The 13,211-nt window shown below is 41.2% G+C and overlaps 1 protein-coding gene across 1 annotated transcript in view; it reads right to left on the bottom strand.

Annotated features, from left to right (window-relative positions):
• Positions 1–1,628: 1,628 nt before the first annotated feature.
• KCNH5 (potassium voltage-gated channel subfamily H member 5) overlaps positions 1,629–13,211 on the bottom strand; it is a 283,707-nt gene continuing 272,124 nt past the window's right edge. The window contains 1 exon segment of the mRNA XM_044272468.1: positions 1,629–2,564. Within this exon segment, the coding sequence (XP_044128403.1) occupies positions 1,629–2,564 (936 nt within the window).

Raw genomic sequence — 13,211 nt, 5'->3', positions numbered from 1 at the left:
AAGGATCCTTTATTAATTCAACAATAATGCGTTTCGGGGGATAAATCCCTTCTTCAGATACACTTGGACATGAGCCTTCAAGAAATAAGATCCAAACGTCAACAATTGTTGCTCTAGTGAGAGGCTCTTAAACCTCCCTTGCCTTTTACTAGAGCCTCTTACTAGTGCACCAGTCATTGATGTCTGGAACTTATTCCTGGTACGATTTGGGGCTGACAGCCAACATCCTACAGTGATATTCTCTTCAAGCATATATGGTTGTTGTGACCCATCACCGCAACACAAGGTGAGAGTCCAACCTTACACCCTGTTTCTACATATTTTTGATGAGTCCCAGCAGTACTATTCTGTGTTGGCGCCTGGCACAGTTTTTTTTCTTCCTGTATTATTTTAGCATTTGGAGGGAGAAATGAGTCATAATTTTTATGACCAACACAGGAAAAATTGTCCACGCTCTGCAAAATGTTCTCCCGTTTCATTTGCATTTGGACCCATTCCAAAATGACAGCTAATAACACTTAGCGAGGTCTAATAAAATATAATTTTTTTTCTCCGTTTGTAGCATAAAAATAGCAACCGAAATGATATCACCCCATTAGCAAAAAATGCATAGTCTTTAATTATTACTTTGTTATTAATATGCTTGTATTCTTTACTAAATCTATGTATAAATATAATTTTGATATTGACCGCCGTGGTACCTACATAATATATGAAGATAGCACTTAAGATGATTTGTTGTGTTAATTGTTTAGAAATAAAGGATCATTTGATGAGTTAGTAGCAAAAAAATAACTATTTAATATATTTTTTATATATATTATAATGTGGTACCTCTTTTAGACTGTTGGTGGAGAAGCGAGAATTTTCTCTATATGCATAGTTTTATACTACAGCAACACTTCTCATTGGTGAAGTCCAATATCTTTGAAATACTTTATTGAATTTCCATCAAGAGAAAATTGCCCAAAAATATATATACTACACCTACAGTATTTATTACACCTATTAAACCTGAATTAACCCATATATACCCCTAGGGTATACATGGTGTCTTTTTATTACGCTGTGGACTGTTGGTTTAGTTGTGTTATCACTCAGAAGCTTTGAAGAACGATGCCCCATATTACAAGCCTGAGGTCTACAGCTTCTAGCAATATTGGCAGGTTGGACCCTGATATTTCTATATATATACCGTATATAGCATTTCCTTTATAATACAAATAATTTATGTAATGAAGATTATAAATGTAGAGAAGAGAAGGCATGCAGTCAACTGCATATTTTACAAGCAATTATCTATACGAAGGATTGATTTCTTTGGCAGGCCAGAATCCAGCTGGACATGCAATATGTACACGTCAAAAATTCATAAAATTATAGGATATTCAAGTGACACACAAGCAATGTTGCCTAGAAGCTATGCATTCTAGAAATGAAGGCATTCAATTGGAAGCTCCTCCCTGGAGGAGTTCTTAAAGGGACACCATCATTTCCAGATCACTCTGCTTCGAGGGAACAGTGCATATTGCGATTATATAAGCATGACTGAATATATCCATATATACTCCTACCGTATATATGCACCCATACACCCCATTCACACACACACACATGTACATTATATGTTATACTTGAATCTCATCCTTTTCAGAATCCGGGGTCACCGGCCTTGAAACACTAAAAATATCCTGACACTGTATTTGGAGGGGGCTGGAGGGTGTTTTCGGTGGAGTAGGGGGCGTTTTCTGTTCCGATAACAGTTTTAGGATTTCCGCCACCTGCTGTTCAAGGGCGGTCATGCGACAGCTTAGGGACTGAATGTCGTCCTTGAGCTCGTGTTTAACCTCTTGCAGCGTGGTCTGTAAGGCCTGTTCGGGGATAGGGTAAAAAGGGTGCTTTGCATCAGCTTGGATCGGACTATGTTCAAGTGGACTACGGGTTTCTCCTGCTTTGTCTAAACGAAGGTCACTTTTTGTGATACCGCTGTCACAAGAGTCTGTTTTCCTCAAGGGATTTTTAGACACCCCACCTTCCGGATCGGCACATTTAGGATCATCCGAGAGCAAGCCCATGGATTCTGCCTTTGTGACGTTATTCCAATCCTCTTTCTTCTCCTCTTGAGCCTGCATGTTGTTCTTTAGTCGCAGCCAACCCTTGGCATTAGCGTTCTTCATGCGGATGGGGCTGGTCACTTTAAGACAATTTGGGTCGCTGTTGCCATTTGGCTTGAGTTCTATGACATCCCTGTTGTTCTGTTTCAGTGACTCGCTGGTTCTGACATAAGAAAGAGACGTCTGAATGGGGGTTATCTGGGACACCGTTACTACGCTGGTGCCAGTAATAACAGCTCCATTGTGCACGGGACGATTCTCCACTTGGATTTGGTTTCTTTCCAGGTCGCTCTGTGCCGAGCCTTGGTTTCGTAACTCTTTCTGCTGTTTGAATTTCTGAAACAGCTTCCGGACGGGGTGGTCTACAGGGATGGTGAGAGTCACCTCATTCTTCTGCCGCTGTCGCTCTTCCTCTTCTTTCTTTACATCGCTGATTTTACGGAATACAATCTGATGAAACAATAAAAAAATAGAAAATACATTAAAAAAATAAGTTGGTTTCTCCAGGAGAAATAAGACATGCTTGGCCAGGAAACCTTATACACAGCAATTTCTTTTCTTTATGTAGAAATGCATTGCTCCGAGGCAGGAGACTGAAAATGTGGTAATAAGTATTTGGATGGAAATACAGTCCTATTTTTATTATAGTTCTCTCTATCTCAATCTGCAAGGCCTGAGATGCATGGCCCGAATCTCAAGACAAAACAAGAATAAATATTTCAATCCTTAAAGCGACCTTCCGGTTCAAGAAAAAAATCATATCAACCGGGGAATGAACAGAACACTTACCGTGTGCCTTCCTTCTTTATAGATGCAGATCCATCAATCCCTGAACTCCCCTTAAAGGCTATGTACACCTTTGGGGGAAATTTTTTATCATTGCATTGACTTATTTTGAGCTAAAATCATATTTTCAGTTGGTCTTTATTAAATATATGGTGTCCTTCTCTCTGTACAGAGCTGAGATGCTCTACTAGCTGCCTGTGGATTTTCTGTCTTTTCCGTCATCTTGGGAGCAGACTGGACTCCTTATCTCTGCTCTCTGACCTCCTAAACATAGCTCATTATAGCTCACTTCTTATCTTACTGATAATAATGTGGCTTAAACAAGTCTTTATGACCTCTCTGTAGTTTAGAGATAAGGTTTATTAGATGACGGGCAAAAAGTGAAAATACCAGTCACACAGTTAGAAAAACAGTAAACCCTTTGTGACTGGCTCAATATTTTTAATAAAGACCAATTGAAAATATGATTTTTAGCCAAAAATGAGTAAAATGCAGTCATAAACAAAAATTGTCTCTAAAGGTGTACATAGCCTTTAAGACTATTCAAGATGGCCATACTGCTCATCAGCCTATCTGATGCATACTGATTCATACTGAACATTTGGTGGCCCAAGATGCTTCCTGCTGCCTTTGGATTGGCCGGCATTGCTCATATGAACAGTTCTTGCCAATCCAAGACCAGGGCTGGACAAGCAGGAGGTGTCTTGGATTACCGGCACACAGTGTGCATCAGGTAGTCTGAGAGACGGTGCCGTCATCTGAGAATTAGTAGGATATGGAGCTAAAAAGATAAGAAGGAGGGCACCAGGTAAGTTTTTTTCCCAGTTAATGATTTTCTTTTTTCTTGAACCGGAGGGTCACTTTAAAGAGCCTGTAATAAAAATAATTTAGCCCCCACCGCCATCACTAATGGGATTGCCACTAGCGCTTATGCATGAGTGAGAAGACCACTCAGCCAATTACTTGCTGCGGGTCACCACTGAGGCTGGTGATTGGCTGAGAAGTCATTTCCTGAACATCAAGAGGGACAAGGAAGGAGGGACTGATGGGGAATCTGGTACACGCTGTAACAGAAGTAGGGATCGGTGAGTATTGTTTCTTTCATTTTTTTACAACCTGCCATACCTTTTTTTTTAAAACCCTGGACAACCCAAAGGGATTTATATGATTTTACGTTCTTTAGGATAGGTTATCAATTATTGATAAGTGATGATCTGACTGCCAGGATACCCATGTTAAGCATTGTAAAAAGAGTGATACCCTAGCCCATGTGGCTGTATCTGGTACCGCACCTCAGCCACATTCACTTGGGTAATAGGCTCAGCTACAGTACTAGGCACAGCCACATGTCCTTATGTTGGGTACTGCAATGAAAGGGCTAAGGGAGCTAGTGATCACCACTGCCCCTTCATTCTGATGATCAGTAGGGGTTCCACAAAACACATATTTAACATAAAGGGGCATTCCCATCTGGGTCACTAGTATATGCCATCAATATCAGTAATCATCAGAACTGGATCCTGAGGTGAACAGAAAACAACTGTGGCCATCCTCCATTCACTAGTATGGGAGTTCCCAAAATTTACTGACTTTGAAATAAACACCCCAAAAGTTGTTTTTTTTACTCTGTTGGGCATTTCGAGGTCTTTTTCAAAGCTGATGTTCTCCAGCCACTCATCTCAGGATAATATACCTCATTCCAGGAGCAAAGGTAAGGAGGTTGATGCAAAGTTTTGGATCCCGTTAGCTATTCAGTGATACATCACCCATCTTGATATGGCTATGTGAAATTTGCAGTGCAGGAGGATATTTCTACCCAAATGCAAATTATGTAATGCAGCGAGTGTAAATGAAGGGTTATAGCCTGCAATATTATCTGCACAATTACCAGAAGCACATGCTATCATTACATTATTATAGTTCTACTTTGCGGTTCATTATCTCCCTAATGAGTTGAACAAATGACTCTGCTTTAAAAAAAAAACTCTTAACCATTAAGAAAAAGACACAAAGTCATTGGGAAGTCACTTCAGTGGGGGCGACACTGCAGTAACCAGCTCTTCCCACTACACGATGGACGGAGCTGATGGCCAGAGGTGCGTGGTGTCGGACCCCCACCGATCTAATATCCTGAAGATATGCCATCAATATTACAATCCTGGAACACCCTTATAAACGTGACTTTATCAATAGCTTTTGTTACCGTATGTTTAAGGAGTTGTACAACAAAAAATACTCGACATTTTTCAAACCAGAACCTGGATCTGAATATTTTTGTAACTGCACGTGATTAAAAATTATTCTATAAAATCTATCTGGATAGTGCTACCTGCTCTTTTGGTCGCACATGCTCAGTTCCATCCTTCAACTGCCATCAGCCGTATCTACTGTTAGAAGCTTTGACAGTTACAGAGAGAGCTGAAGCAGAAGGGACACACTGCCTGAGCAGAAAGGACACCCCTGAAGTGTGATAGGGAGCATACGGCAGGAGAAAGGACATGCCTCCTAAGCTATAATAGGAAGAGAGCTGCAGCAAAAAGGACATGCCGTCTGAGCTGTGATAGACGGAGCTGCAGCAAAAAAGACACCCCCCGAGCTGTGATAGGGAGAGAGCTGCAGCAGCAAGGACATGCCATCTGAGCGGTGATAGGGAAAGCTGCAGCAGAAAAGACACTACCCCTGAGCTGTGATAGGAAAAGAGCTGCAGCAGAAAATACACTACCCCTGAGCTGTGATAGGGAGAGAGCTGCAGCTGGAAGGACATGTAGTCTGAGTGGTGATAGAGAAAGCTGCAGCAGAAAAGAGACCCCCCCTGAGCTTTGATCGGGAGAGAGCTGCAGCAGAAAAGACCCCCCCCCCCCCCCGAGCTGTGATAGGGAGAGAGCTGCAGCAGTAAGGACACACTGCCTGAGCTGTGATAGGGAGAGCTGCAGCAGAAAAGACACTCCCCCTGAGCTGTGAGAGGGAGAGAGCTGCAGCACAAAGGACATGCCCCTTGAGCTGCCAGCCTGAAGAGAATCTAGCAGATTTTATTTTACTCACTTATGTAACACTGACATATTTTGCAGCCTTCACAGACGATAACACTTGCACCTTTAAGTTCCCTACTGGTATGTCTTTGGAGTTTGGAGGGAAAACCCAGGAAAACACGGGGAGAACATACAAACTCTTTGCAGATGTTGTCCTTGGTCGATTCAAGTAGAGAGTTGAACGCACTCCTCTTTAAAGAAGGTGGTGCTCAGTGGTAAGTATGATATTCATAAAGTGAGAGAGACCACAGCACTAGGATTTTAGATATACAAATTGCTTGTTTATTTGAATCCATCCAAATGAAGTTATAGCCACTGGCCAACGCTTCGGTCTAGACAAAGACCTTGTTCACGGCCTGATTTGGGTACAGAAAATTATAATAAGATGGATTAGAGGTGTAAGAGAAATACAAATAAGAATAAAACAAAATACAGTTATACGCGTCGACTGGAACATTACATGATAATGGTGCGGAGGGTATCACATGATTGGCATACGGAACATAGTAAGTAGCGGTAGAGCATAGGCTGGAGGCATGCATAGCAAATAGTGGAGAAGCACAAGGTGTGGGGTAATGGAGCTGGGCATGTCAGGCAGGGTCAGATTGTACCACTACTCACTATGTATGTCTCTAACCTATACCTTACAGGACACAGAGTAACAATGATTATTATGTCTGCATGACTATAATGAATCTTGCTGCGCAGGTTCCCTATAAGACAGCTTACGTATTGTTCATCTGACATACCATTTTGTGTGGAACCTACAGGGATTACCCTCCCCGGCTGTTCTGAGATGTCTCCAAGTCCGTCACCTCGAGACTCCTTAGACGACACGTCCACCATTTATTATTATTATTTATTGTTTATTGATTAGTGTCTGTCCTCAATATAATTATGTTTTCCACAATTATCTTGTACCAATGATGTGGTAACCTCAGCAAAATTATCATGTAATGTTCCAGTCGACACGTATAACTGTACTTTGTTTTATTCCTATTTGTATTTCTCTTACACCTCTATTCCATCTTATTATAATTTTCTGTACCCAAATTAGGCCGTGAACAAGGTCTTTGTATAGACCGAAGCGTTGGCCAGTGGCTATAACTTCATTTGGATGGATTAAAATAAACAAGCAATTTGTATATCTAAAATCCGAGTGCCGTTGTCCTTGGTCGGACATGACTGCAAGGCACGGTGCTAACCACTGAGCCAACGCTAACCACTGAGCCACAGTGCTGCCAGATCAAATGGATCCATGAATGTGGAGATCTCTGGATCCATGTGAGGTACAGGGCTGGTTCTAGCTTTGTTAGTAAGAGATCGTCATGTGCTATATTTTATTTTTTGATTAATCCTGGCATAACCCTATTAAAAGTAATGTCTAAGTTTCCTATATGTATACCTGTGTACATGTTTAATCTGATGTTCAGAACTGCAGCCCCATCACATTTCCAGCATCTATTCTTCGCACTGTCTTTTTAAAATTCCCCTGAAGGTGTAAGTGGATGAATCTAGTGATCAGATATACGGTACATGCCTCTGCCTTCTATCTAGAGATCTGTATTCCGTACCGCTTGGCACACAATGTGCGTCATTTGAGCAGGAACCGGAGAAGATCACTATCCCTTCAATGAATGTCTCTATCACCAGGATGGCTTCATAAACATGGTCTAAAGGGTCAAAGAAGATTCCAAACTGTTTGGGCAGAAAGCTTAGCAGGAATGTTATGTCATTTACTGTCAGAGAAGCTTGTGTTGTGTGCTGCAGTCCCCTGACGATAACCGATTGCGCTGTAATTGTGCCGCATTGTGCCGAAGACAAACACAGCTCTTCATGTTCAGCCAGATTGTGTTAGATGTGGACAGCTCAGTGACAACTGTTACACCTCACACATTGTTGCATCTGTTTATCTACAGAATGTATCTATTAGCTATTATCTATGGATCTTATATCTATTTCATATCCATCTATCTATCTATCTATGAAAACAGTAGCACCTGTCAGTCCAGATGGGTATGGGTGCAATCCCTCCTGGACTGTGGGTTATAGATCCATATATATACAGGTAGCAAATGAAGTAGCACTCAAGTAGGACCCAATTTATTAACCCCAAATGCAACATTTCTATCAGTCTGTCTGTCTATCTCATATCTATCTATCTAACCAGTGGCTTAACCAGGGGCGTAGCTAAAAGCTCATGGGCCCTGGTTCAAGAGTTCAGCTTGGGGCCCCCCTTCCCTCAAACCTTCGTGCTGCATGAGGCAAAAATTTAAACTGCCCCCCCCCCATCCTTCATACCACATTCTTACCCTAACCCCTTTTGTCCAGCCAGAGGTGTAACTTGCATACACTTTCTATAATACCAGTGTCCTCTTATGTGGCACAAGGGTCTTTGGGCCCCTCAGGCTCCTGGGCCCGGTAGCGACTGCTACCTCTGCACCCCCTATAGCTACACCCCTGGGCTTAACTAGAAATGACTGGGCCCATCAGCAAATTTTTGAATAGGGCCCCCCAGACACTTCTTCACAAAACCCTCCTACCGTGCATCCTCCACTCCTGAGGCTAGTCAAGATCGCTCTCTCAGACGAGGCCCGGCAGCCGCTCCGTCCATTTCCTACAGTGTCTCTGTATATAATGTTATTGTATAATACTTAATACTGTTGAGGGGGCCCTAACAATAAAATCTTTCAGTCCTCCTCCTGGGTGGGCCCATTCTGAGTTCGGGCCCCAAAGCAGCCACTTCCCTTGCTTCTTCTATAGCTAGGCCCCTGCATCTATCACATTATCTATCTATCTAATATCTATCTATCTATATTTTGTAAAATCAATCAATGAAAAAATCCTGACGAGAACCATTTCCTTAGGCTGCAGTAATATGGGAGCTTACTGGCGTTCTTTAGTTAAAATAACAGGACAATGATTTCGGTGAGGCGCGTGTTGCTGACTAACACGTTTTGGATAATTAAGTAGAACGCTAATGTCCCAGTTTATGAGCACTGCACATATGAATAATTGATAGGTTAATAAATAATGCAACGTAACTGTACCTTGCGACAGCGTAATGAATATGACATCAACTTAGCGCAATAGTGCAGTTATGTGCGTAATGATAAATTCATTGATTTTATTTAACTCAGTAAATTGCCTGCATTTAATATTTATTACCGGGGTCCACAGACCTTCATAGTTGTATTTCTTCTGCCTCTTGAATTAATGCACTGTAATTCTACTAAAGGTAATTGTATTTTATGACCTTGGAAATAGATGTTACATCGCTGATACATACAAGGGTTCATATTATTCCAGGACGTCTAGTGGCAGATTTTGTAATAACATGCCAACATCTATAATTTATAAACTATTCTGCTATTCAAACGTAGTGTTTCCATAACTGCAATACACTGCTATATAACTACCATATGCAGTACGTAAATACAACTTTAGTGTGGACAATTTTTGTTAGAAAAGTCACCCAAAAACACATTAATTGTGAGCTGCTGCTGGGACCTCCAGCAATCAGCTGCAATCTGTGGGGAAACACACAATTGTTCAGTTTATCTGCAGCGCCCCCACAGGAGGATTGAAGAATTGCACTTCCCATTAAGATCTTTTTAGACATTTCTAGTAGCCATTCTCTTCTCTGGTTAAGGCTCTGCTCTTGTGGTTTTTATTTTTAATGGAAAATACCAGATCCGTTGCATCACAGATTCTGGCCATGCCTGAATGATATTGAATGTGCATCTGCAATTAAAGGGACTTTCTAGAATTACTATGGTTTCTTAACAGATACACTCATGTAGTTGCTTATGTCATGTACATTTTCCCCAATGCATTTTATTTTGTTTGTATTGACCTGATTTCACCATGTAAGCAGATCACTCTGGACTGTTCCCATCCTGTATGTAGCACTTCCTGTTGCTGTATCCAACTAAACCCATGATGCTCTTCTCCTTCCTATGCCACACCTCCAGCACCGCCCATAACACCCAGCTAGTTTATAGCCCCTCCCACACAGCTAGTTACAGACACTCCCCTATCACTGCCCCTCCCATGGACATAACATCACAGGAAATAAGAACGAGCTGCATGGACATGATCATGTGACCGCAGCCCAGAATGGAAGATAGAGGCAATAAAGTTAAAAAAAATATATTAGAAAATTATATCTACAGTACCTAAAAGTGTGATTTCCATCTCGGACATTCGGGGCATCTGACAGGTGCAGGTCCCATCTCTGGTACCCGCACGTATGCTTAGAATAAAGCCGGAGGGCGCACACAACGCATGTGCAGCCACCCTCCATTAATTCCTATGAGAGCGCTGAAAATAGATAAGTGCTGGTTCGGCTATTTCCATCAGCCACAAAGAGGTGAACAGAACTGCGGGCACTCCTTTAGGAATGAATGGAAGGCGGCTGCGCCCTCCAGGACTTTGCAAGCTCCATTCTAAATATAGGTGCAGATCGCACCTCTGGCACCCGAACCTATCAGACACTGGGGGCATATCCTAGCGATATGCCCCCAATCTCTGACATGGGAATACCCCTTTTAATAATGATTATTTTAAAGAAGGTTGATGCAAACCAGAAAACCCCTTTAAAGCTGTAAACAAACCCTCCAGATTTGAGCAGAGCCTTCTAGATAAGGGTCTTGATGTGGGGGTCAGGCATATGTAACGGGTATCGAGAATGAGTAGGATAGTTGTTTTCATTATTTTTTACTTCTCTACTCAAAATTGTATCAAGGAGAAAATAAATTCTCTCTCAAGTGACGTTTGTCATATGTCTCCGGTTTTCCTGGTCTCCCTTCCTATATTTCTTTCCAATCATATATATTTACATTAGCCCACATGTTTTATTCTATTTGTGCTGATTTTTCTAGTGCATTTTAATTCAAAATTATATATTCTTTCTCCTGGAGACCCACTTTTTAGCCGTTTGCGCGAGAAATTAGAGCCATTGGTACCATGCACACCAGTTAGCAAAAATGAAGTAAAAGGTGGACATGGCTGGCTGCTTAGGATTTAGACAAATATATGAAATATCAATGTAAAATGTTGCAAGATTTTTGCTTAATCTCAATCCCGTAGAAAGAAGAAACTGAAGAAACATCTTAAGAACTGTTTAAAGATGCAATAAATTTAACATTGCCACAGGTGGAGCAATCCTTGAGAAACATTAGAAGGCAAAGCATGCAAAGTTTGGTTAGAAAACGCAACAGGAAACTGGCAAAAACAGGAAGTTCTGATTATAAACATCCTGCCAGGATGCAGTGAGGCTGAGAATAGGGGAAGGTAAGTGTCGACAAGTAAAACCGGTATATAGAGCAAAGTAATGCAGTGTTTGAGGTACTCTGGGCAGAAAAAAAAAATCATTATGAAACCGGAGAACCTGTTTGACCCCCAAACAGTCACATCAAAGCTGGAAAAATGTACTTTTATTGGGGATTTTGACTGATGAGTGAAGGTAGATTGATAACATGCATAAAGTCCATGTTACTATCCCTCTGGGGCCATGCGCAGGTAAAACAGGGAGACAGAATATTTTTTTCTCCCCTTCTGCGGCCTGTCAATACTCCCCCTCTGCCCCCTTCCTCTAGACTGGCTGAGATCACAGTATTTTCCACCCTTCATATCTGGGGCTAGGTAGCGCCTACAGATGTGAGCCTGGTCTTGTTTGAATGTTGACACGCGTTTAAACAAGATCAAGATCACTAGTGCTAGTTGATATACATGGAGAGACACAGCTATTAGAAATCAGGTTGGGAATGGAAGCTGCAGGTATATGACCTAATGGGGGATAGTATTGAGAATGTTAGGATCCCACCTGCCAAACCTACACTTCGGTAACTGATATATTTTATGGAAAAATCCTGTAAGACCAGACAACACTAGATTACAATTACAAATTACAAACAAGTGACAGGACACATATGGCTCAGATTTACTCTAAGGCTTTTAACACTCCTTTGATAATCAAAACCTTTCCGATTTGCTTTAGAAATGGTTACTTTAGTTTGGTTAATTCATGCTAACAAAGGAATATATTTAGCTTAACAAAAAGAAAAACATTTTGGACTCAAAATTTTCTGACAAAAGTAGGTCATGTCCCTAAACAACGCTACTCCTTCCATACATTTAACTAAATTGAAGCATTTTAAATTTAAAATCCACCCACGGCAACTGTAAATATAGAAAGTAAATTCGGATTGTTGGCAGGTGTGAGTCATGCTGGTAGAGTTTCATCTACAAAGAAAATGATTGTGTTTTTTGAATACATAAAATGGGGTTAATTTCATTTTATTAAGATTTACCTTCAGGTGAAGCATGACCCTGGTAAGTTATTATTGGGAGTTGTTTTTTGGCCTCCTGTAGCCCCCCAGTTACGCATCCTGCATCTGTGAGAGGACGGGATTTATCTTCACATCTATTTAAATCAGCTAAGTTTCTTTGTTGTAATACAATGATGTTAAACTATCCAACCGGCATCTGATTTATATAAAGTATACGTTGGTATTTACACACGGTATAAGTATTTTATCCATGTGTCTTCTTTATCTCATCACAGATGCATCCAGTGATTTATTGTTTATCTATTGACAATTTTTGTATATGGCATCCTAATACCATACTGATAACTAGAGGTCCCCTGATGAACCTTTGAATCTATAAGGGGAAACGCGTTGGGATATTGTATGTTGTGTCAGAAAGTGATAGGGACAGGTATAAGGACAGGTTAGCCCAGAGGTACGTGGACAGAGTACACCTACCTTCAAAGGTGTGTCTCTGGGCTGAGCAGTGTTGGTAAAGACAAGAATAGGGACAGATATTTTTTATCTCCATTTTTCTGTCCCTAATGCACCTTGTCCTGATGTTTTTGCTAACCGCCCAGTGTATTGACAGCTTATTGCACTAGATATCATGGTCCGGTCTAGGACGTTGTACGTTGTGTCAGTAATTGATAGGGTTGTATAAGGACAGGTTAGCCTAGGTACGTGGACAGAGTACACCTACCATCAAGGTGTATCTCTGGGCTAAGCAGTGGTGGTAAGGGCAAGATCAGGGATAGATATATCATATATTTCGTTTTGATTGTCTTGCCATCCGCTGAGTATCCTTGCTAGCCGTCCATTGTTTTGACAGCTTTATGTACTACGGATATCATGGTCCCGTTGGTGACCGTATTTATTAATTTTTGTATTTTATACTGTATGTAGATTAAAAGTTACGTTTTAGAAAGTTGCCCTCAGTGATATTTAAGTTATTACTTACCACTTATTAA

This window comes from Bufo gargarizans, chromosome 11 (assembly GCF_014858855.1).
Source record: "Bufo gargarizans isolate SCDJY-AF-19 chromosome 11, ASM1485885v1, whole genome shotgun sequence".
NCBI classification, from domain to species: domain Eukaryota; kingdom Metazoa; phylum Chordata; class Amphibia; order Anura; family Bufonidae; genus Bufo; species Bufo gargarizans.
This window is presented reverse-complemented; position numbering and strand designations above follow the sequence as displayed.